This window comes from Pelmatolapia mariae, linkage group LG12 (genome assembly GCF_036321145.2).
Source record: "Pelmatolapia mariae isolate MD_Pm_ZW linkage group LG12, Pm_UMD_F_2, whole genome shotgun sequence".
In the NCBI taxonomy this organism is placed as follows: domain Eukaryota; kingdom Metazoa; phylum Chordata; class Actinopteri; order Cichliformes; family Cichlidae; genus Pelmatolapia; species Pelmatolapia mariae.
The window spans coordinates 13,009,323-13,034,975 of NC_086237.1; the positions used below are offsets into that span (position 1 = coordinate 13,009,323).

Here is a 25,653-nt window from a genome sequence, read left to right on the forward strand (position 1 = left end):
GCACTTTGGCGACAGTGGGAAGGAAAAACTCCCTTTTAACAGGAAGAAACCTCCGGCAGAACCAGGCTCAGAGAGGGGCAGCCATCTGCTGTGACCGCTTGGAGTGAGAGAAGGAAGACAGGATAAAAGACATATTGTGGAAGAGAGATTAATAAAAAGTATTAACTTGACTATTAACACATAGTGAGTGAGAAAGGTGAAAGGAAAGGAAAAACTCAATGCATCATGGGAGTCCCAGGCTATGTGCAGCAATTTATGTAGCATGCAATACAGTGTATATGGAGGGAAAAAATATTTCTAATGATCCTGAAAGTCACCTCTATTCTTCAGCACAGCCTGAACTGTCTTAAGCAAGCTTTCTTCTAATTTCTTTAAGTAGTTTCTAGGAATGATTGTCTGCCACGCTGCTCCAGTAATGTTTGGGATCCTTTCCAGATGGTATTGCATGGTGGATCAAAATCTGATTGTACTTTTCTGTGTTTATAATTCACTCAAATTTGACTAGATCCCCAGCACCACTGTAGGTAGTTTTTTGGACTTTCACTTTTTTTGTTACAGCCCCTAAATTCTCTCAACTTCACCCCAAGAGAGTGATTCATAAACCTTGAATAACTATAACACATTATAAATATCTCCTGTGCCTGGAATGTGTTTCCCTTTAAACAGGGGAGCATTTTGTGGGGTTGCATGGTCAGAGTCCAGATACGCAGATACTCTGGCTGATCAAGGTGAGTGATAAGTTTTATTGGTTGGGATTGTTTGCTCTTGATATGGCTTTGCAGGCTTAGACTAGTGCATGACACAGGGGGTTATAAACGTAATCATCTAAATATCAATAAATACAACAAGTATTTACATAACTTAAATTTACAATAACTCAAATTTTAGCTGTACACCTTAGAAAGTGTTTGCTTTTAGACTGTTAAAAGACCAGCGTCTATTTATTGAACCATTAATAGTTAACATATTATGAGGCCTAAAAACAAACAAGAACCATTTGGTTAACCTCTTGTAGTCTGATCATGTCTCTGGACTGAATCCTGGTAACTGCGCTTTAAGTACTTATGCACACATTTGCATCAACTGATTTCTTTCTGCAATGGAGTTTCAGTATCACCAGGTTGGATCGTTGGATAGAAGCTCTGTCCATGAAAACACCACAAAGACAGGTAACATTTTCATGTCACTTCATTTTAATCAAGTGGTTTCCAGTAGTTTCCAGTGATTACAGGTTGGTTACTGTTTGTAGGTATGAAGAGGATTGTGATTTTTGTTCTCTATGGCCTGCTGGTGCTGCTGTTGTTGATTCTGCTGCTGGTAACTGGGATCAAATGTACGACTATAGTCCACATTGACCACAGTCAAGTAAAGCTGGTTCATTCATATATTATTATATAACTGTATAGGAATCTAACCTTTTTCTTTCTATCATTTCTTTATCTTAAAGTTTCACAGTTAAGCAGGGAAATCACAGATCTCAAACAGTATCTTGGGAAAACGAACCACAGAGGAACAACATCAGCTCTCAGTTCAGGTTAAAAAACAAAACAGTAATGATATCTGGTTTGAATATGACAGTGCACACATAAACCTTTTAGTCCTCTTCACAATCTTGTGCTGTCGGGGTTTTTTTTCCACATTTAAGGCGAGATGACAGTTCACAGTGCCGCCTTAGAGGAGCTCACCCCAGTTAGAGGTATTAAACTGCATGCTTTTAAATCATTAATATCAGATTTTTTTTCTTTTTACAGTCAACATACGTTAATCCTTATCATAATAGGAACATGCAGCGAAGGCTGGGTGTCTTACCAGAGTAGCTGTTACCTGGTATCCATCACCAGTATAACCTGGAGCAAAGGAGAGGAGCAGTGCAAAGCACACGGAGGACACCTGCTGGTTCTGAACACTGCGGAGGAATTGGTGAGCTCCTTATCACATCAGCTTGCTGTGAACATGCCAATTAAGAAGCACACATAGTCATAAACAAAGGGTTTTTTTTTTTTTTAAAAATCACTTCTAGGACTACATTTCCAGAATTGTTCCAATCAAGTATATCTATTGGATCGGACTCGTGGAACGACATCACGAGGGACAGTGGAGCTGGGTGGACGGAACTGACTACAGGTCAACCCCAACGTAAGAGAAATGTAAAAAAATAAATAAATAAATAAATGTAAAGACAGATGAATGGGAGGAACAAATCGAGGCAGAAGGAAGTCGTCACTGTGTGTGGCATCATTATTTCTCCTCCCTCTTCTGATTGTGTTCAGTTTCTGGGATGAAGGTCAGCCAGACAACTGGGACTACAGAGAGAATGGAGAGGACTGCGGGCAACTTCATCCGCCTGAAAGACGTGAACGCAGGTTGTGGAATGATGCCGACTGTAACATCACGTACCGCTACATCTGTGAGAAAAGGGCATGAGGAACAGGGGAACTCCCTGAGATGACAACCCTGCCCCTCCCTCGCCAGCAAAGCAGACCCTTCATGGCAGGCAGGAGTCCAGAATGATGGAAAAGATGTTACTGATGCTGATGTGTCACAGAAATAGATGAAACGTGCATGTATGTCTTTAAGTCTTTTCTAGGACAATAAATAAATAGCTATGGAAAGAATAGCACTTCTATTCATTTACTGATGTTTTATTTTTTCAAATGATGATGCCCTCTTCAGCTCACTGGCAGCGGTCACTCGGGATGTCAGCATTTTCCTCATTGTAACCAGCCTCAGCGAAGCACATGGCTGCTTTCCTGTCACACTCGCAGATAAATTTCTCACACGGATCGTTGTCATCTAAAAGAGAAACGCAGAGAAGACGGCTGAGTGAATAATTAATTATTAAGTATTTAAGAAGTGTTTGCTGTACACAGTAAGAGAAATCTAACTACTAGCTGTAGACAAGGTTGATTGATAGTACACTGCTGTTGTTGTTAACACTCACCCAGGCAGGTGACAGTTTTGCTGGCGTTGTCACAGTTATAGCTGTATATTTCAGTGTAGGGGTTGTCCAGGATGGCCCAGCAGTCATCGTGCTGCATGGCATCACTGTAGCACTGGTCGTGGACCTGACAGCACCTACAACAATCACATGACACAATCAGACCATTAAAGCAACCCTTCTAAATTTACTAAAGGACTGCTGGTAACAGTGTCCTTAGAGTATAGTCTGCATCCTGGATCAGTACGGTCAACATGTCATAGTTGTTGCTTAACTTGGCAGAATTTGGGAAATAGGACAGTTTCTCAGCAACCTCTCTGTGACTCTCTGAGGTTGCCCAGTGATGGCATTGATTTTTATTTTTGGGGGGGTTTTGTGTGTATTTTCTTTATCTATATCGATCTATGTCTATAACAAGCAAAAAACAAACATTAGAAAAATATGTCTGTAACAGTGCGGCTCGGTCCATGGAGACATTTTTAATGCCTTGCTTGATTCACTAATCAATTTTATCTAATGAGCTTTTAATCAATAAAACAAAAAGATAATAAAGCAAAGTTCCACAAGAAACACTTTTCACTGGACACTGTAAATTCCTAGCTAAATTCCATTAATTCAATAGATTTAATTTACACAAACAACTGAATGGCTTTTCTGAGGAAACAGTTACTGTGAGCACAAAGGCTCATGGGACTGTTAATGTTCAAATAATGAATTAAGTAGTTTTGTGGTCCTCATGTGGTTTTTACTGTTTGTGTGGCTGAGAAAAGACAAGTTTAACTTGTAGCTGCCATGACCAAGATTAGAGTGAATAAAGATTTCCAGCCTGTGTTCAGCTTCACGATTGGTGTTCCGGTGATAAATAAAAGTAATAATCATGCAGCTGTGCAGTGTGTGGGAAATCTCCTAGCATGTAATATTAACACCGCAGAAAAGCACTCTTGGGTTTAATGACATTTTTTGTTACATTTTGTGAGAAGCGTCCACTTGGATTACATAAACTATTTACTATTCCTGCTAAGTTTGTTTAAATACTTTTTGCTATACACCGTATAACTCACAGTGACTGTGGGAGACTCAGAGGCGGATATCTCACTGGGGGGACAGAACATGGCAGGCAGCATGAGCAGTACGACTCCAGCAGTCTTACCTGTCAAGCTCATCAACAGGTGTGCCAGAGCCTCCCAGCCCGCAGTAGCAGCCGTAATCAGCGTAGTCCAGCGCTGGCCAGCTATCGGGTACCGTGCACAGGATCATGGACCTGAACTGCCACAGAGCTCGATAACCCAGCACTACGAGACCCAACAGAGACATGTAGCAGGTTCACATCCCAGAACTGTCTGACATTGGGTCAGGCAAAATCAAAACTCAAGCCTCTTGGGAGATTTTCTGATATCAGATCCACTGAAAGACAGCTGTCATGACAAATACTTTTAAACTTACGAGCTGGGAGGCCGAAGAGCACAATGAGCAGGGAATGACTCAGATGCATTTTGCTGGAGAAGTGTCTCAACGATCTTTGGGGTAAAGCTGATGCTTTATATTGACCGTCGAACTGAGAGGTGGTCCTGCTTTGACCAGCTGCTGGAACTCATCCAGTCCCTTATTTAATACCTTATACAACGTATATGGATGCACATGTATTGTAAATAAGCAATAGATGCATACACAATCACATGCATATAAGAGCAAGCACAAACACATTAATGCTTTTTATAGTTGGTTGATTTTTTTTTTCTTCTGTTGTGTCACGTGTAATTTCCTTTGATCTTATATGCACACCGAACATGAGCAAGGTGCAACTGAAGGTCATGGGAGCTTTGCCAAATGTTAGCTATTTACACAGGTGTATGTTCAAGTTTTTATTGAACATACACCTTCCAGTGTGGCAGGAACCTCTCAAAATGAAGAGGAAAGGTAGTGCTGAGTCAACGGAGGTACTTGAGATTCTCCCATGCTCGTTCTTGATCCTGAGTCCTTCTTAGGTGCTGTAAATTTTACAATAAATGGAATGAAGTGAGTAGAAAGATTCCTGGATGCACGGCTGTTGCTGACTTCCTTCTTCAGGTTCCCCAAAGTGGCCTGATCAAGAGACACAGCAACTGGGACTGGTTAAAAGTGCATATACACAAATTTTTGACACAAAATTCACAGAAATTCCAATGTATGTTATGTTCTACTCTTTTAACAGGATATAGTTGAATTTCTATCTGGCCCATCAAAACGGTGAAATGTGAAGCAAGGCTGTTTACAGCAGTGATGGTCACAGCACTGACACAGACAGCCTAAATAGGCTCAGTTGCCTGTCACAGTCACCAGCAGGTGTGCCAAAGCCTCCTGGCCTGGAGTACCAGTCATTGCTCACTGAATCAAATGAGAGCTGTCACTACAGAGCGGTCACATTTTAGCATGTAATGTCTCCAGAATTTTTCAGGATTTCCAAGATGTCCAACATGTTGATTAAAAAAATGCAGAGGTCTTTAAAGAGTAGAGGGATGTTATTTGTTGGACATTTGGGAAATTTCAAAAAAGGTTAGGGTAAGGGCTGGGTGGGTCTCCAGCTCCCTCAGCTCAGGAAGGCTGTTATACTGCCTCCTTGTGGTCAGTTACAATAGTTACTGTGCAGCAGTAGCACAGTGCAAGGAGAATGAACTTATAGAAAATAATTCAAGTGGATTAAGAGAAGCTTTAGGGGATTATCTTAATGCTGCATTGAGGTTCTGGCATGTTACTTATATCAGGTTTCCACGAATATTTGGTGACCTTTAAACACACTCCTAAACCTTGTGGAAGCCTTCACAGAAGAGTTGAAGTTGTTATAGCTGCAAAGGGTGGGCCGACATCATATTAAACCCTGTGGATTAGAAATGGGATGTCACTCAAGTGCATATACGTGTGAAACCAAACGAGCAAATGCTTTTGGCAATACCTAAGTAAATATCAGCTTGACAAATGTAAACTGCACAGTAGAGGAAAAAAAATCAAGTCTAATTAAAATAACTCATGTGACCGGCAGAGATCCATGTGAGAACATTTGTTTTTGTCACAGATGTCCTCTTTGTGGTTTGTCAGCAGTCCTAGAGAAGAGGTTTCTATGTGACTCTGATACTGGCACTGATACTGATGTCTCACAGTTTTTAAAGCTCTAACTGTAATTTTGTCAGCCGTATAACAAACTTTAACATGCATCACTTTCATTTTTTTTAACTACTCAGTGTTCTGTAAAGGTCCAGCACATTCATCATCATGTTCTGCTTCCTGTTGTGACAACACTAAGAGATACACATATAAAACACCCCATGTCAGAAATGTGCAGTGGAAAGTTGTGGGAACTGTGGTAAGTGCTGGCTATTTACACAGCTGTGAGGCTGATGAGTTATTTTTAATTCAACTTCCAATAATTCAAATCCGTGGAAACACAGAGTGACCAGGGAGAAAAGACCAACCATATAACAGAGACAAGTAGAAGAAAAATTCTCAGGTAAAAGTAAAAATACTGTAACAAAATTTTGCTGTATAAAAATGTGCATAAAATATGAAGGCAGGTGATGGTGATGAAAGCTTAACCCCATAAATAACCATATATACGTCCCTGAAGCCAGATATGAGGTCACCAAGGTCTCATCTCACATTATATTTTTTGTGCTATAACCTTAAGATTTCTATATAATACATATATAATTAAATTAATATTTTAATGATATACAGTCTTCACAGTATATCAAATGAATGTCTGAGCTGTGAGTCATTCACTGACCTTCAGACGGTGACATATTTGTACATGCTAGACAGCCTCCTTGATGACGACGATGAAGATGGTGATGATGATGATGACAATGACGACGATGATGATGATGATGATGATGGTAATAACCTTTTACTCCAGACATGTAAATCAAACAAATCAACATATACACATCAAATATATACGTGACATGAAATACCAACTCAATTGCCAAGTCCAAAATAGAGTAGGAAGGAATACATACATACTTATTAATCCCTCCCACATGCTCAAAACCAGTTTACCCTGATCACCATTAACCCCACGTCCCCCCAATACTTGTCTACACTCGCCCCACAAAAGAGAGAAAGAAAAAACAAATCTTTATTTATCTGATAAATATAGATATAATGATATATCTATCCTTCCAAAACCAGGTTCATAAACGTTTTTGTTTTTGTTGTGACCAAGAACCCGAGCTGTTTTGTGTTTATCAATTAATTTGTCAGATCTGTTAATGTGAACTTCGTCCAGTATTTTGGAGAGTTGTAAAAGTAGAGAAACAGGCCTGTAACTGTATCACTTGTGAATTGGTGTCGATCTCTATTTCTGTACAGTGTTATAACTTCAGCTGTTTTCATTTGTGTACAAACTGCAATTGTGTGTTAAAGGGTCACTGACGTTTCGGTTTTTTTTAGCAATGCCAATTATGTCACACTATTAGGCATTAGTAAGCTATAAGTAAGGTTTTAACAAATGCTTAATCCATCATTTATATAGCATTAGTCCTGCTTAGTAGTTTATTACTGCACATATATTATTATGACTATGATTATTACTATCAGTGATGCGGTTGCAGTGACAGCTGTAAACGTAAACGGCGTAAACGTAACAGATGGATAAACATATCTGTATTTAGAAATGCCATACTAAGAAGGAGTAATGATATATAAATGATGAATTAAGTATTTGCTAATACCTTACTAATAGATCTTACTAATGCTCAAAGTGCCACCTTCTTTTCTTCTCGCTGCGTTCAGCTGCACACGTTATCCAGATACCTTTGATGTAACCTTCTGTATTTTATAAATTCTTTAATTAATTAGAAGCATTTTGTAGACCTTTTATGATCCATTGGTTCGGTAAATGTTTTTCTGAATGTTTTCTTTATAGAAGGAACTTGAATCTGTGTTTTACTAGTCAAGCCATTATACACAGTTTTCTTTTGGTTGTCAGGATTTTGCCAGTTCATAACCTCTTTTTTCAATGGCACTGCGCTTTGATTTGGTTTATTCTGACAGGTGTTTAAACCGTGTTTGGCAGAGCTGTTCTGAGAGTGAACAGAGCATATCTGTACATGTCAGAGTGCGTCTGAAAGGGGCAGTTAGTACCAACTCCAACTGGTTTTTAAAAGGTTTTGCTGTTCTCGTGGCATGAATTTTATTTTCTGGCAGAAAAGGTCGACGATGTGCTGTAAGAGTCCCAAAATGTCATGGCTTTTTTGTATATACTCATGCTGAACATTTGGAAGAACATTTAGATCCTCATTTTTAATTTAACAAACATCAAGTTATTTTTGATAGCATTTAATCCCCCGACCTTCTAATTGAACCTGAAATCTGATTCTGGGGTCTGCTCTTACTCACTCTCATCAGGTTCACATCAAGTTCACCATTCTGCTGAGGGAATGATCTTAATTGTCCAATCACATTTTGTCCTACTATAACAAACCTATGTGCCCACTGCCCATAAATTAGTTCAAGTTCACTGTAGTGCATGGTTTGACTACTTATCCATCCCACCACTCACTGCTGCTGCAAAAACAACTAATGGATGAAATAAACTCCTTTGATTGTTCACCTCTCACCTGTTGCTTCAGAATTACATCTTTGAATATTCCTTTCCATTATTTTGTGTTTTACACATGTGACTGGACTGTACCATTTGATGGTTCATATATAAAAGCATAATTTATAAACTGAAGCTTTGATATGGATTTTTTTTAAAACAAAGTTTAAGAAGCATGTTATAAAAATACTAAAGTGAGGTTTATTACCTTAAATTTACACACTACAGAAACTGAGTAAATGCTTTTATGTTCTACCAATGAAATACAAGAAAAACAAAGTGTGCTGGCCTAACAGAGCATCAGATTTGATGTTAGTCTTTGAGAAATGTCTCCACCCCCTCAGCCTTACTTATAAAAGCAGGCTGTACCAAATTTCAGGTTCATGTGACTGTAACCATGAATTTGATTACTCCTCCTCTGCTGCTGCTTCTCACTGGTAAGCATGAAAAAGCTTATGTATGTTATTATCAGTCGTGTTTTACACGATGACTGTATCGCTTTAAAAGTTGTTGTTGTTGTTTTTCATTTACAAGAGATAATATACATACATATATATATATATATATATATATATATATATATAAATAGATAAATTCTCCTAATCTATTTTTTGTGTACGTCCTAACAGCTTGTGCGGTCAGTGGTGCAGTGCTGCCTAAGGCAATGTGGCATTTTGGGTCGATGATCCAGTGCGCCCAGCCCGGTATTAACCCTCTAAGATACAACAATTACGGCTGCTATTGTGGCTTCGGAGGGGGGGGGACCCCCCGAGATGGAGTGGATGCGTAGGAATCAGACATTACACATCAGACTTGTTTTCAGTTTTTGAAATAGAAGGGAACTTGACATTGTCTCAAACATGCTCTCTCCTCCCGATCCATTTGTAGGTGCTGCCAAGTTCACGATAAATGCTATGCAGATAGCAGAAAGATTCCTGGATGCGGGGATGCTGAAGACCTTCCTTACATTATTGATTTCGATTTTACCTGCAATAATCAAAGAGTGACCTGCTCAGGTAACGCTGTCACTGAGACTTACTAAACAGGCTTACACACACACACGTTTTGGGCAAAAGAAATAGTTAAATTCTAATGTTCTGGGTTTTAAAAAATGTATTTAAATCACAAATTTCCAACTATGCATGTATGTATGGAACCACGCCACCTTTGTAATGTTTAAATGTGTTAGATGTTTAGCTATTACTGTGAAGTTGTGTATTCATGTGCTGACACAGCTCTTTCTCTGCAGCGGCCAACAATACGTGTCAAGCTGCTGTGTGCGAGTGTGATCGTGCTGCGGCTCACTGCTTTGCGCAGAATACATACAACCCAGAAAACAAGAACCTGGATCACTCAGTTTACTGTGCCAACTGATCACATCACCCACCACAGCAGAAAGATTGATTTGTCACTTTTCAATACTCACTATTTCCCATCTGTAAGCACTTATAACATAGCTGATTGATTTTTTTAAGGTGTCAGTTTGAACACTGATCCACAAGTTTAACTGAAATATTTTCAACTTTTGATCCCATTACAAAATTTATTCTGCTGTCTTTAAACTGACATCAGGGAGAAGTCTGGTTTCAGCAAAGCAACCGTACAACATACAATCGGCTTTTATTTCAAAAATGAGCTCAAATCTGTGGAGCCTCGTATAGAAAAGTGGTCACTTGTTTTTGGACTGACTGTGGAAACTGTGGAAAGTTGATTGTCAGAAAGTCATTTGTAATTAGTCTTCAGATAATTCAAACGCAACGGATAGAAGCAGAACAAATGGGTGGCCTGTGGTGATTGCTTAGATTCAACCTACTGTTGAAGAGGCCAGGTTTTGATTAATTCATACAACCTCCAATTGTTGTTTATTAATGTACAAATGCCATTAATAAAGACAGCCATCATCTAAAACATAAAACTGCACAGCTGGTTCTTGATCTTGAGCTCAGGATGAATGTGTGCACTTGTGTACTTGAAACAAATGAACCTAAATTAATGGCGTCATCTAAAGTCTTAGCCTTAGTCTTAGCTCTCTACAGAGAGCTGCTGGACTATCATTTTAATCACACTGTCTCAAGTCTTAGTATCAGTAAGTTACGCGGTAACAGCAGGACTGATGGGACTGTGCTTTTTCTCGCCAGCACAGTGGCCAAAAGAGTCACAGCAAACTAAACCAACAGCTAACAGGAAAAAGAAATGCAGTGAGGAAAAGGAATCCAAAAGGTGTGATGGTCCTGGGTTTTCTGTTTTGGACTTTTTTTTTATTATTTAACATACCCTTTGGTTCTTAGTTTGATCAGTATTTATTCTTGATGTGTATCATGTGCATCACAAGTCTTTGTTTTTTTGTTTTTTTATGGTCTCTTTTACGTTTTTTTTAGCCTTCCTTTTATCCCCTTCTGTGTCAGGTTTGTGTGTTAGTCTGTCTTCTCTGTTTAGTTACTTTCTAGTTTTTTGTCACTTGTGATTTGTATTGACTTAGGTTACGTCCACTCTAGCCCGGATAGATTTGAAAATGGCGTTTTCATCTGAAAACCCATCCACACTATCGTTTTCAGTGGTTTTCACAGAGTTGCACGTCCACATTGAAACGTCCGAAAACGCTCACGTTCCGGCTCTTTGAAACGTGGCGGCAAAATGTTGAGGAAAAGCACCGAGTTCTTTTTAAATGGACTAACAATGAGGTGGAGTTGTTGCTGCGAGTAACACAAAAGTACAAAGTTGCAAAAGCGAGTGAGAGTTAAAGAATTTGAAGAAAAGCTATCTGGAGCATGTACAGACTGATATTCATCTTTAATAGGGCTGTAAAATTGAGAGCAAACAAAACAACTGCTGTATAATGCCCTCGGCTATCTTAGTTTAATTGGTCACATGACTGCATCATATGACTAACATGCGTCATCTTTTTAGAAAGTCTGCGTTTTCGCTGTCCACACTGCCACTCGAAATGTTTTCAAATGTATGCGTTTTCGAGAGCGTTTTGAAAACGCTGCGTTTTCCATCAGCGAAAACGCCGTCTCAGTGTAGACAGCAGGCCAAAACGGAGAGAAAACGATGCGCTTTCAAACGAAAACGCATTAGTGTGGACATAGCCTTAGTCTCCACTTGTGTGTTTCCTTGTCTTGGTTTCTCTGTGCTTCCTATTGTTTCCTGGAAGCATTCCCTGGGTTTCCTGTATTATTATTCCTACTGTTTCCTTGTTATTTGCATTTCCTGGCTCCACTGTTTTTTGGATCATGTTTATCTTTGAACTATTCAGCATTAAAGGCTTGCCATATTTTTACTTCTGTCTGCTGTGTTCTGCATTTGGCACCACAATAAAACTATCCTCATGCTACGCAGCTGATTGTGACAAAAATAGGACTGGAATCTGCAATTTTAAATGTCAGGGGGTAAAAAAAAACTATAGTTCATAACATGACAGCATATCAAAAATGTATTTTTAAAGCAACAGGAGTTCTTTGAAATGAAGCTTCTTTGATCCTTACACATTGTGTGTCTCATTAATTAACATGACTTTGTTACTGAAACAATGCCTGTTCATCCTATTGAATTGTATCTTGGTTAATCAAGTAAATTTGAAGACAATTTCCCCCAGCATGCTTGATGCTGGCCCTGTGAAACTTTTGTTTTGCTACAATATGCCTTGGTCTTTGAACTTATCAGCTCATTGTTGTCTTTCAGGTGCTTAATCTCTTCTTGTCACCAACACTTCCATGTGACCATACCCCGCCCACTAGTTTTTGTCCCCTCCCATGCTTTGTAAGTGGTTCTTGGTCGTCTTAACCTCTGAGTCCCACTCTCTGAATCTGTTACTAATACTCTGACCAGTGATGGGAATAACGGCGTTACAAGTAACGGCGTTACTAGCGGCGTTACTTTTTTCAGAAACGAGTAATCTAACTAATTACTATTCCTATCGTTACAACGCAGTTACCGTTACTAACAAGGAAACGCGGTCCGTTACTATTTTTCAACAAACAGACGGTTGAAGCTGTGTTCAGCTTACCGCATCTTATATCAGTAGCACGGAAGTAGCTGTCTACGTAAGTAATCTGGGCGCTACAGCTTTAAGCAGCTGCGCGCGCTCCCGTGGACGCGAAAATCACGATCACTGTCTAGCACAACACCTGGAGCTAAGGGGGCAAAACAATCGCATGAGTGCTGCGGTTTGACTGAGAAAGGATAAAGTAGTCGTGGTAAGCCAATCACACGACCACTTAAAGACAAAGCAACAAGGTGATATATACCAGTTTATAAATTATGTTGATAGGCCACGTAAAACCAGAGTCATGATAAACAATATATACGCGGCGTTTTTTCCTCAATAGTTTCATCACGTTTACTGTCTAAGGACAGCGCGAGCAAGCACTCTCTACTTATGACCAGTGTTGGGCAAGTTACTTTGAAAAAGTAATTCAATTATAGTTACTAGTTACTTCGTCAAAAAAGTAACTGAGTTAGTAACTGAGTTACAATATTCTAAAAGTAATTAATTACTTGAAAAGTAACTATTGCGTTACTTTAAAAAAAAAAAAAACGTTTAACCCTCTGGGGTCCAGGGTATAATTGGCCATTTTTTACTACTTTTGATTTCCCCTCCACATTTTACCTTTAAAAACTATTTACTTTGCCTTGTTTGGTATCATTCTTTTCAGCACAACCTCACGTGTCTGAATTTACAGTCATGTTTTCATTTTGACATGCTGTATTAACACAATTGATCTAAAATCAGACAAAAAACATAAAATCAGAGTAGAAAAAGTTATATATTTTACTGTAACAACCACAAACATGTTTAATGAATCATATTTCATAACTTTAAATGCAAATATAAATTGTCAATTTTAAAATCCTATGCACAAGTTTTGCAAACAACAAAGTTATTTGCATCCATTTACCTTTTACCTTGATTTTTTAAATAACCATTTCAAACTATTTACAGAACAATCAGCTGTTCTTCAATAAGATGCCACACAAATTATTTGTGCCACTCCAAAAAAATAATTTCTGTCCACTATAAAGGAGAACATCACAGCCTGATACCTGCAGGTCTGACAGCAGCAGGTGTATCACTCCTGTTTCTACCTGGAGACAGCAGTCGCCTCATTGTTCTGACACACAACATAAAACACAACACTACACACTAACTACACAAGACAACACATTAACTACACACTCCAAACACGCTAAACGTCACAAATCTCTCACATCTCAAAACTCGCTATCTCTTTTTCTGCTCTCTCTCTCTCTCTCTCTCTCTCTCTCTCTCCGTCACTCCTAAAACTTCCCCTGTGCTTTGTGTTTCTTTTTTTTTTTTTTTGCTCAATAGCAGAGAGTGCTTGCTAGCGCTAACGTGGCGAAACTATTGAGGAAAAAACGCCGCGTATATATTGTTTATCATGACTCTGGTTTTACGTGGCCCATCAACACAATTTAAAACTGGTATATATCACCTTGTTGCTTTGTCTTAAAGTGGTCATGTGATTGGCTTACCACGACTACTTTATTCTTCCTCAGTCAAACAGCAGCACTCATGCCATTGTTTTGCCCCCTTAGCTCCAGGTGTTGTGCTAGACAGTGATCGTGATTATCGTCCGCGGGAGCGCGTGCAGCTGCTTAAAGCTGTAGCACCCAGATTACTTACAGCTACTTCCTGCAGCTGATATAAGATGCGGTAAGCTGAACACAGCTTCAACCGTCTGTTTGTTGAAAAATAGTAACGGACCGCGTTTCCTTGTTAGTAACTGTAACGGCGTTGTAACGATAGGAATAGTAATTAGTTAGATTACTCGTTACTGAAAAAAGTAACGCCGTTAGTAACGCCGTTACTTGTAACGCCGTTATTCCCATCACTGCTTATGACCAAAAAAAAAAAAAACAGCGGAAGTTTTAGGAGTGACGGCGAGAGAGAGAGAGAGAGAGAGAGAGAGCAGAAAAAGAGAGAGAGCGAGTTTTGAGATGTGAGAGATTTGTGACGTTTAGCGTGTTTGGAGTGTGTAGTTAATGTGTTGTCTTGTGTAGTTAGTGTGTAGTGTTGTGGATAGTTTTGTGTTGTGTGTCAGAGCAATAAGGTGACTGCTGTCTCCAGGTAGAAAAAGGAGTGATACACCTGCTGCTGTCAGACCTGCAGGTATCAGGCTGTGATGTTCTCCTTTATAGTGGACAGAAATATTTGGAGTGGCACAAATAATTTGTGTGGCATCGTATTGATGCAGAACAGCTGATTGTTCTGTAAATAGTTTGAAATGGTTATTTTAAAAGTAAACTTGTGCATAGGATTTTAAAATTGACAATTTATATTTGCATTTAAAGTTATGAAATATGATTCATTAAAGATGTTTGTGGTTGTTACAGTAAAGAATATAACTTTTTCTACTCTGATTTTATGTTTTTTGTCTGATTTTAGATCAATTGTGTTAATACAGTATGTCAAAATGAAAACATAACTGTAAATTCAGACACGTGAGGTTGTGCTGAAAAGGATGATACCAAACAAGGCAAAGTAAATAGTTTTTAAAGGTAAAATGTGGAGGGAAAATCAAAAGTAGTTAAAATGGCCAATTATACCCTGGACCCCAGAGGGTTAAACGTTTTTTTAAAGTAACGCAATAGTTACTTTTCAAGTAATTAATTACTTTTAGAATAATATTAACTCAGTTACTAACTCAGTTACTTTTTTGAAGAAGTAACTAGTAACTATAATTGAATTACTTTTTCAAAGTAACTTGCCCAACACTGACTCTGACACATCCTTGCAACGAACTCTGGGAACAAAGAACTTGTGTGATTTCTTAATATTATTTTAATGTGCCTTGTGCAATTATTTGATGGGTTGTTTTGTCATTTTTAACATCACATTACTTTGGATTGAAGATAACTTTGGTAAATCTGTGGGGTTTTTTGTTCAGTGCACTTTTTTGGTCTTTATTTGGAACCACCAAGACTGAAATGCTGCTGCTCTCCATGTTTCAGAACTTTACCTAGAGACGTCTCCATGTTGTGCTGTAGTTGAAATCTGACAGAAGACACTTGCTGACTATTTACGGAGTGTCTCATTCATCTATCTGTATTCATTGCACACTTTAAGGGACAGAAGTTCAGTGACTGGTGACGCAAGAAGTTTCTTTTTTCATATTAACGTATTTGTTATGTTATAAAATGTCTTTTATGCCTACAAATATAATACACGGGTGTTTTCAGGGCTTCACCAAGTTGACTGAGCATCTGTACATGGAGATAGTTATCTCAGAGGAAACACAGGTATGATCAGCGAGAGTGTTATCAGGCACCGCCTCCTGTAGAGATGATTAACTCCAGCATGTGTGAGCATACAGCACAGTGCTTTTGTGGTGCTGTACTGGGTTGTACATGACATGTATAACTACACAGTAAAAATCAACACATATTAAAGACAGTGTTTTATCAGTGTCCTTAACTTTTTAAATCTGATGAGTTCGAAGTATGATGAAGAATAATTGCACACTTTCATCTTCAGAAAAATGGCTGTCCGCAACACCATATTCCACGCAGATGGTTTTCGTTTCTTATGGCTCATTAAGAGCATCCCTTGTGGGATTCTGATCAGGACTTCTAAATCCAAACTATAGACATGCATCAGAGGAGATATATGTTCAGTCTGGCTGATCACCAACTTTTGTGGCTTGAGAGAAGAAAACTGTTCTGATTAACAATGTTAACAATAGTATAAAAAGATTGGGATTGGGATTCAGCTTCAGAACGGCACAAACTAGTCAGGCATTAATTGTCTGCTCCCAAACCAGAAACCTGGCTCCACTGGCCTAAAGACAATTTTTGCTGTGGTAAGTTCAATTATTGTGAGAATCTGGTGAAAACTGACACTTTTGAAGGTGTTTTTAATCAATAAAAACACCTTTAAAAGTGTTTTTTTCACACCTGCATAGAAAAAAATCTAACTTTTTTTTTCTCTGTAGGTGTGATTGCAAGTAGACTTAGGATTGAACACTACAAGTGTCAGGTATTAAATCTATTAGTCTCAGTGCAGGGGTGGAGATAAATTTGCACACCTCAAACAAAGAGAAGAACATTTGGTTATGGTCCTAAGACCACCGGGACCCTACACCAGGCAGCTTGTTCAACAAACTGAGTTTAAAAATAAACTCTGAGTCTTGTGTCTGACTTATGTCCGAGTCCGCCGTGCAAGCAGACCTGGGCACGGTTTGCGGATCCTTTACAGAGCCTGTGACATCTTTAGGTGATTCCGGTTCTGGGTTGAGCCAGTGGGACTGATTTAGGTGACTTTCAGTGAAAAAGATGTTGAAGTTCAGACTCTGACTGACTGAATCTCAGTCTGTGAAGACATTTCAATATGAAATGTAATCAGATTACAGTCAGACTGTCTGCAGCTGCTCTGCTTCCATTAGTGTGACCACTTATAATGGAACAAATGACTGATTATTGATCAGTGCGTAACACACAGTACACACACACTCCCTCCCTCCCTTTATTTGTCTTCCCTCCCTCTAACTCTATTAGTATGTACCCGTATGTGCCTTAATTTGTCCCACCCTCCCTCCATCTCTATCTCCTTACTTCCTCCCTGTATTTACCCCTCGCCCACTTCCTCCAACTTTCTCCATCCCTATTTACCTTCATTTTTTCCTCCCTCCATCCCATCCCCTCCCTGTATTCACCTCTCCCTTGATCCTCCTCCCTTGTCTCCCTTCCTTCGCTCCATATCTTCCTCATTCTCTCCCTCCTACCTATACTCATGTGTTATCTCTTTCCTCCCTTCCTATATTTCTATCTCCCTCCTACTCTTTTCCCCTTCCTCCAATCTTTATCCCTTTTTTCCTCTGTCCTTCATTTCCTTAATCCCTCCCTATTTCCCTTTCTTCACAGCATCTTCCCACTCTATCTTCCTACCTTCTCTCCTTTTCTCCCTCTCAGGCTCTCTCCCTTCATTTCCACTTCACTCACTAGTTTCCTATCTCCCTTCTCTCCCTTTCTTCCCACCATCTATTTAATTTTAACTTTGAGCTTAAAACTTTCCCTTTTGATACTAAAGGCTCATGCTGCTGATGGACTTGTGATGATGCAGTGAGTACTTCCAGTGTGTTTATACTACTACTGCATGTCATTAACCTTTATCTTTTATCTCCCACACTGTGCTTTTTGTTCTGTCTCTATGCTCTCTTCTCTTTACCCTTACCCCCAAACCAGTCATGGCAGATGACGACCCTACCAGAGGTTGCTTCCTATTAAGAGGGAGATTTTCCTCCCCACTGTGCTTGCTCATAGGGTATCATTTGATTGTTGGGGTTTTCTCTCTAATACTGTAGGGTCTATATCACATACTGTACCCTTGACAACTACTGCTGTCAATTAGATTTATATAAATAAAAGTTTGAATTGAATTGATTATAAAGCCTAACTAAACCCAGTCATTTAACACAGCACAGTAAAACACGAGAATCAACCAAAAACTGAATTAAGGACTGGTTATTTAAAAGTTTCTTTGCTGATTTATTTTCTTATTTAAGTGATGGTGGATTACAACTTGTTCATTTGACTACAGTAATAATATAATTTGAAAAGTATTTTTGCACAGAACATGGCCTTCATAGCTTTTTCCCATCACAAATATTAATTTGCACGACCATCATGTTGGTATTTCATGTTTCCTTCTTCTTTACTTGTCCAGGACTAAATGTGACACAGTTTATCATTGTTCTGGAGTGACAGAATATCCCCAGTAACACACACGCACACACAAATGGGGCTTTTCAAAACTTAAAATCGCCTGTAAATTGTGGTGATCCTATGTAGTCTGACAGGAGACATCAGTAATTTTCCTCAACTTCAGTGATCAGCCTCCACAAAACCCTGAAACTACTAGGTTGCTGTTGTGATCAACTAAATCAGCCTCCTTAATTTAAAGAAGAAAGCCTTTGGTTGTTTAACCTCGTTTCAAAAGTTCAGTTTCGTTGCTGTGTCTGTAGAAGATCACACATAGATTATAGACAGGATTCAATTCAAATCTATAAAGACCTCAAGAGGACCAACATCGCCACCCAGCTGTAAAAGTCATCGACAGTGCACATAACTCCATGAGAGTAAAGATGACAGTGTTAGTGGGATGACCCAAATCCCAGAGACTTGAAAACTACTGCTAACTAAATAAAATACTCATAAACGCATGCCTTATCGTCTACACCAGAATTCCCTAAAAATCTGAGGTCTGCAGCCTCTTATTACAACTTGCAGTTATGCACAAGGCTACTGTCAGTGACATCCTGCAGTAGGAAGGCTTCAGTATAGAGGGTTTGTTTGCTTTGCAGTTGATGAAGCAGCAGCTGCAATTGGGTGACAGAGAAGAACAGCCACATTTGAGTGGAAAGATCAATGATAAGCTGACCGTCATTCACTGAATTAGAAGATGGTCCATGATTGGAGGGGGGGGGGGGGGGGGGGGGGGGGGGGGGGGGGAATTAAATGCCTTGTATTGGCATATTTTGGGAAATGATACCGCTATATGGGGATTCTAAATGCTGCATAACAGTTTTCACCTAAATATGTCATTGCTGTGACTTTTACATTTCACATGTGCCTTTCTTTCAAGTTGACCCCAAAATGTGTTCTCCATCAAGTGTCAAGAGAAAGAGCTACCAAGCTGATTAGAAATATAGTGTAATATAACATTCTGTAATATGTCCATGTTATTTATGTCCATGTTATCCATTACCTACATGTTTGTGTAATAGAAGTAAACATCTGTCATGCTTCCCTTACCTGATTTTCACTCTGCTAAACCTGTTTCTTTATGGGCACAAACAACAGGGGGAAAAAAAAGAAAAAGATTGAAAATATATAATTGAACCATTTTCAGGTTTTGCTTTTCATCAAGTCAATTTAAAAACAATTTGATTATGTGAATCTTTACCTGGGTGTAGATACAGTAGGTGCAGCGAATGCTTATGCTTAGAGTCAACATACTGTTGAGTATGTTGACTACAGCTGTTTTTGTATATTAATTTACAAATTGCATCATTCAAAACAAAAAAATAAGAACAGCTCCACAGGTGGACACTGATGCTCATCTCATGCTGAACTAAAAATAAAGTGTGTACTCGTGCAATTCACGACAAAAACAAGAACCTGGTTTCTAAAGCCCAGTGTGTGCACCGAATCATACAACCTCAAAAAAAGAAAAGAAGGAAAAAAAAAAAAAAACCACACACACAAACAAAAAGGAAAACTCATAGCACTAATGGATTTTTGCAGTCATTTTTTTTATGAAAATTTCATTCTATTTCTGATTTATAATGTGTCATGTGAAAAACGTATTTAAAAAAAAAACAAAAAAACACAACAACAACAACGGAATCATATGAAATACATTACATGTTACATTTCCACCTCTTAGTGTCTTTGTGTCCATTTCCTCGTGTCAGGAGAGCCGATGCAGCGGTGCTAGCCTCCTGGTTAGTAAAACTAACATTTTTCAAGTCTCAGTTTCAGGCAATTCCAGGTCACTTCAATACAAAGGTCAAAATTGAGGCTTGGCGTCAGAGTTCAACGATTACAGATCTGCCCCGTCCTCATCATTTTGGTCTCCAGTAACCACACTTGTATTAATTAATCAGGGTCAAGTTGGAATGAAGTCTTTTAAAACACCGGCCTGCTCTAACATAACACGTATTTGCAAACATTGAACATTTCAACATTTTCAAATTCTGAGATCATAGAACAGTTCAAAATCAATAACTTTATCAAATGTTTTAAACCGATATCAGGAAGATACTTTAGGTCCAGTTTCAGCAAAGCAGTCCAGATAGCGGCTGTGTACACCAACAGATTGATTTCAAAAGAGGAGGAGGGAGCGCACCTCCGTGGATTATATTGGCTTGTACAGAAGAGTGGTCACGTACTTTTTCTTGTATCGGTGTGTTGCACTGAGAACCATCACCCCGTCCTTTAAAAACAAACAAAGCAACCCACAATCACATGATGGCATGACATTTTGACACAGCACCGTGAGAACTGACAATCACAATCTGAACTACAGCATTAACAATTTGGGGGGAAAAAAAAAAAAAAAAAAAAAAAAAAAAAAAATCTATTCAATTTGTTACCTTGATGGAGAGGGCATACAGGTGATTTAGCATCACATGGTTAGGCTCTGGAAGCAGAGTCGGGTCACACTGTGGAAAATTCACAGCAGGATGAATCAAACGTAAAATTAAACATATGCATATAAATAATTATATAATTAAATGTATATAACAGCTTCAAGCCTGTACTTACAGAAATACCAGTGTCCTTGTTGAGCAGCACTTGCAGCAGGTGGGGAGGTAAGAAAGGAGGATGTTTGAGCTTGTCATCTGGCTTGGTTACATATGCGTCCTGTAGGTAGGGGCCAGGAGGAGAACTGGACAAGTCTGGGAAAGAGTGATCAAATGCAAATAAATAACTTCGCCTTAATAAAGCTTTACAGAGAGATACAGCAGACAGAATTATTCAAGGACCCTTTGTGAACAAATGCCAGTGAAAAAAAAAACAAACAAAAAAAAAAAAAACAATATGCAATATTGAAATAAAAACCAGACTCCTCCAAAATGTTGCAGCTGCAGTCTGCATATTTTTGGACACCGACACTACTTAAGTTATTTTACCTGTTTCAGCGCATGTAGACCATCATTTTCTGGGACAATCGATTCAAAGGCTTTTCCATCAATAATCTTTATTAAATCAGGCAGCTATAAAGTTTGGACTCGATTCCAATTATTCATCTACAGTCAGCAGCCACATTATTAGGTAAAAACTGCCAGTACCCCTGTTGCCTTCATAATTGCTGTAATTCTTTGCTGCATAGACTCAACAAGGTGCCGAAACATTCCTCAGATTTTGGTCCACATTGATATGACATCATCACAGTTGCTGTAGATTTGACAGCTGCACACCCATGATATGAATTCTTGTGTTGCACCACATCCCAAAGTGCTCTTTGGATTGACAATGGCCATTTGAGAGCAGTGAACCAACTGTAATGTTAAAAAACTAACAAACCAAAACCAGTTTGAGATAATCTGAGTCATCTCAAACATCAGCAATATTCAGGGTAGACTGGTGTTGCTCACTTTAATACACCATCAGCAGCCTGAACTGATACAAGGATTATGTTGTTTACATAATGGGGAGCCCACAGAAATTATAGCTTCAGTTTCCTGTTCTTAGCTCGGTGTGGTCTTCTGCTGCTGTAGTCCATCTGCTTCAAGGTTCGATGTGTTGTGTATTCAGAGATGTTCTGCTGTATACCTTAATTGTAACGAGGTGTTCGTGAGTTTGTACTGTCCTCCTGTCAGCTTCAAGGAGTCTGGCCATTGTCCTCTGACTTCACATCAATAAGGCATTTTCTCCCAGAGAAAAGCCGCTCACTGGATATTTTCTTTCCCCCCCCCCCCACTCCGTTAGCTAGAGACGCTAGAGATGGTTTTGTGGGGGAAAAATCCCAGCAGATCAGCCATTTCTAAAATACTCAGACCAGTCTGCAGCACAACCACGCCAAAGTCACTTAAAAATCACTTTTATTCTCCATTCTGCATTTTTGTTTGAACTTCAGCTTCATGCCTAAATGTACCATGTTGTTACCATGTGATTGATATTTGTGTTAACAACAGGCTGAATGGGTGTACCTAACAAGCTGGCTGCTAAGGGTACAATCATCAAAGCAATAATCAGCCAAATATCCAAAATTGTGAGCATACAAAGCAATATGGCCTAAGTCTGAACATGCTTTGGAGTTACAGAACCACACCAAGTTTTTGAGTTACAAATTAATAAGTTTCTGTACCTGAGACGTCAGCCGAGTCCTGAGAGTCAATCCTGAGGGCATCAAAGACTTCAAAGTCTGTTCTTTTCACCTGTATGACATTATTGACCGTTCCAGTTTTAGACGTTACCACGGCCTGGGTGAGAGCATAAAAAATTACAATTTTTTAAAAAGGTAATGTAATGATACACACTTCCAAGTGTAAACCACTAATAAGAGTAAACTAGTGACCCTAAAATGTAAAACCTCCACTCACCCCAGCCGGATCCAAGATCCACTGACCATCCACACAAAACTTGTATTGGTGCTCTCCCTCAGGCAAGTCCACAATAGCCACAAAGTTATTCCGACTGGGTTTGAGAAACAACCGCTTGTTACTTTTTAATAAGTTTAAATAGTGAAGCATCTCTGAGGCTGCTTTCCCCTGACTCAAACTACCTTTTGTTGAGTGGGATCTTGGTAGACCAGTTGTTAAAAGAGCCAGACACAAAGACGTCTTTCGCTGCGCCCGCCCACCTGAACACAGTCGGTCTGGCCTGTGCTAGATTTTTAGCGTCACTCTCCAGGTCCTGCTGCCAGGCCAGAAACTCCTGTAATTCCTGTGGAGACTGAGAAGCATGATATCACTGCATTACTGCCATGTTAGCAAGAGCACCTGCAGTCTTTCTCCAGACTGAATGGCAAACTTAGAAAAACACGAAAGGATACAGAAAAGTGCTTTTTGTATGTGTAACCTCTTAAACATATCTTTAGCTTATGATATGTTCTTTGATGTTACCCTCCAATCAGATACAAAAAGTAAAGACTTAATTTAACTTAATCAGGAATTTGAGATAGGTCAGATAAAACAAACTGTTGGACAAATCTTTGTTTTAACATTTGACTTATGTACACATCACTAACAGAATATATAGCCTTCCTTGCATCCATTACACACAGTTTGCACATTCTGAACAGACCATATTTTACTGTTTTGACACATTACTGACACTTTGCACCAACTATTTTACAAGACGTTAAGCTCTTTGGATTTATCTCCCTCCTCCGAGGTAGTGTCAACATGTTGCCTCAGCATTAATTAAACTGGTTATCCTGCCTCTTGTTTTCCATTACACTGCACTCTGATCAGTCGTAAAAATAAAACCTTCTGGTTAATAATTCTAGTTTAGGCCCCTCTTTTACTGCCAATATCTGCAAAAAAATAAAATCCACGTGAATGCCAAGACCCAGTGTTTCCTAGGAGAACTTGGCATTGCAATCAGGTGATCAGTGTTATTCGCATCACCTGTTAGTGGTTGTATTGTGGTGGATAATCAGTGTAACTGTGCACTGCACAAAGATGGCACCATTTTGGGTACCAGACTGCTTTTAGAAAACTGCTTAAAGGCTTTGTGGTTGGCTGTTTAATACTTGACATTTGTATTCCAAATCACTTTTCAAAAAACTGCAAAGAATCTTTGTTTCATAGGGAAAATAAAAACACTCTAAACCATAAAAGGTTTAAGAATGATGTTTATGATCTGAATATTTACCATTTAACATGAAATTTCCCCTTGTGGGACTAATAAAGCTATATCAATCAATCAATTTCATACATATCAGTGTAAAAACCATATATATATAAAAGAGGTATTGATTCAATTTTATTTATATAGCGTCAATTCACAACAACAGTTACCTGTTACAAGGTGCTTTATATCATCAGGTAAGGACCATACAATAAAGAGAATATCCCAGCAATCACACAATCCTGCTCTGAGCGAGCACTTGGTGACATAACTCCCTTTTAACAGGAAGAAGCCTCAAACGGAAGAGCCAGGTTCAGGGACTGGCCGCCATCCACGGCGACCAGTTGTGGTTGGGGGGAAATTGATTAATTGTACAACAATTGGTACCAACTCATTTAACAACAAATTTACGTCCAAAAGCCTGCATGGCGCTTGCTATCCAGTGCAATGGGACAGAACAGAAAGTTTTATTTAAGAGTTCATGGTGTAAACTTGCTCTAATACCTTTTGATCCTCTCTCTGGTAAAGGTCTGCATCATCTGCGCTGTCCATCATGATGTTAGAACGAGCCTCCTTCCCTCCATGATGTCCCTCTCTGTATGACCTCTCACCATGACTTCCACTGGATCGGTCACTGCTGCTGTTCCCCATCCTGATGGCTTCACACACTGCAAGAGACAACGCATCAAGTCAGCAGAGTATACCGGGAGCCCCGCAGTGGTCCCTACAATGACCACCAGGGGCCCTTCGCGATACAATTCACATATCCACTAATAACAACAGCAGCAACAATGATTGCTGGACTCTAGCCAGCTAACAACTACAAATAACCCACCAAAAAACCTCCCAGTGGCGCCTCGGCTTGCTGCAGGCAAGATGAGCACCTTGGTCGGGGTGTTTTTATTCTTGTGTCCTTATCGTTGCTTTTTCCGTCTCCTGAAAGTTTTCCTCTGCCTGAAAACACCAGAGCCGAGCGGCGTCCTCAGTCCCCGCGGACTAATACAAAACAGCAGTCAAGTTTTCTCCTGGCCTTTCTTTCTTTCGTTTTTTACCTTCCGCTGCCCTTATTTTAGTTTTATTCCGTCTTAATCAGCCGTACTCTGATGACTTTCGCCGTTTAGCAGAAACTTCAGCGTCTGGCGTTGAAGGCCTGCTGAAAACACACCTCTTCCGCCTCCTGTGCTCGTTTTAAAAAGACAGTTTAACTGTTTGCTGCCCTGTCGTCACTGACCCGACCTTCTCGTTTACTGCGGCGGACTCATTAAACATCTTTTTATAGGTCGTGTCCCACCATGGGCGCGTTGAAAACAGGCTACTAATTCCAATACACAGCTGCAGGTGTAAACGTGAAGCTAGCTTTAGGCTTCTAATATGAAATCATTGAAATGCCCAAAGAAAAGGAGACTTGGACGTTATCATCCGCATTCAAGTACGATTTTTTTGGAAACATATAGTCACAGTTTTTAAGGTTTTAAAGGTTTTCGAATGCATTTAGAAGAAAATGCACAACATAGTGTATGTACTAAAACTTTGAATTTTTTTGGACTCAAACTATATGTGCCTATTTCCACTTTTCTGCATGTTTTATCGTCAGTTCAGTTTTATTTATATAGTGCCAAACAGTCACCTCAAGGTGCTTTATATCAGAAACTAATACGGAGAAATCCAAAACCATAAAAAAAAACTCTATTAGCAAGCACTTGGTGACAGTGGGGAGAAAAAAACGCTTTAATCAGGAAGAAACCTCCAGCAGGGAGGGGCAGAGATCTGCCATGGCCGGTTGAGGGGAACGGGACGGAAACAGGACAAAAGACACACTGTGGGA

General features: G+C 39.3%; 4 protein-coding genes across 4 annotated transcripts; 2 read left to right on the forward strand and 2 right to left on the reverse strand.

The window, feature by feature from the left end:
- Positions 1 to 1,251: 1,251 nt before the first annotated feature.
- asgrl1 (asialoglycoprotein receptor-like 1) lies at positions 1,252 to 2,564 on the forward strand. Its single transcript, XM_063490675.1, has 6 exons — positions 1,252 to 1,333; positions 1,448 to 1,534; positions 1,658 to 1,696; positions 1,781 to 1,920; positions 2,021 to 2,136; positions 2,271 to 2,564. Exons 1-6 carry the CDS (start codon positions 1,252 to 1,254, stop codon positions 2,422 to 2,424), a joined length of 618 nt encoding a protein of 205 aa, XP_063346745.1. The 3' UTR covers positions 2,425 to 2,564.
- Positions 2,565 to 2,674: 110 nt separating this feature from the next.
- pla2g1b (phospholipase A2, group IB (pancreas)) lies at positions 2,675 to 4,430 on the reverse strand. Its single transcript, XM_063490393.1, has 4 exons — positions 4,382 to 4,430; positions 4,089 to 4,230; positions 2,942 to 3,075; positions 2,675 to 2,793 (listed from the first exon to the last, which is right to left on the reverse strand). Exons 1-4 carry the CDS (start codon positions 4,428 to 4,430, stop codon positions 2,675 to 2,677), a joined length of 444 nt encoding a protein of 147 aa, XP_063346463.1.
- Positions 4,431 to 8,907: 4,477 nt separating this feature from the next.
- On the forward strand, positions 8,908 to 9,884 carry LOC134639305 (phospholipase A2, minor isoenzyme-like). Its single transcript, XM_063490428.1, has 4 exons — positions 8,908 to 8,947; positions 9,140 to 9,296; positions 9,399 to 9,526; positions 9,760 to 9,884. The coding sequence occupies exons 1-4, from the start codon at positions 8,908 to 8,910 to the stop codon at positions 9,882 to 9,884; spliced, it is 450 nt and encodes a 149-aa protein (XP_063346498.1).
- Positions 9,885 to 19,777: 9,893 nt separating this feature from the next.
- prkab1b (protein kinase, AMP-activated, beta 1 non-catalytic subunit, b) lies at positions 19,778 to 24,985 on the reverse strand. The gene is made up of 8 exons (XM_063489441.1): positions 24,664 to 24,985; positions 24,333 to 24,496; positions 22,759 to 22,928; positions 22,577 to 22,670; positions 22,342 to 22,456; positions 20,796 to 20,929; positions 20,624 to 20,692; positions 19,778 to 20,463 (listed from the first exon to the last, which is right to left on the reverse strand). Exons 2-8 carry the CDS (start codon positions 24,477 to 24,479, stop codon positions 20,386 to 20,388), a joined length of 807 nt encoding a protein of 268 aa, XP_063345511.1. The 5' UTR covers positions 24,480 to 24,496; positions 24,664 to 24,985; the 3' UTR covers positions 19,778 to 20,385.
- Positions 24,986 to 25,653: the final 668 nt, after the last annotated feature.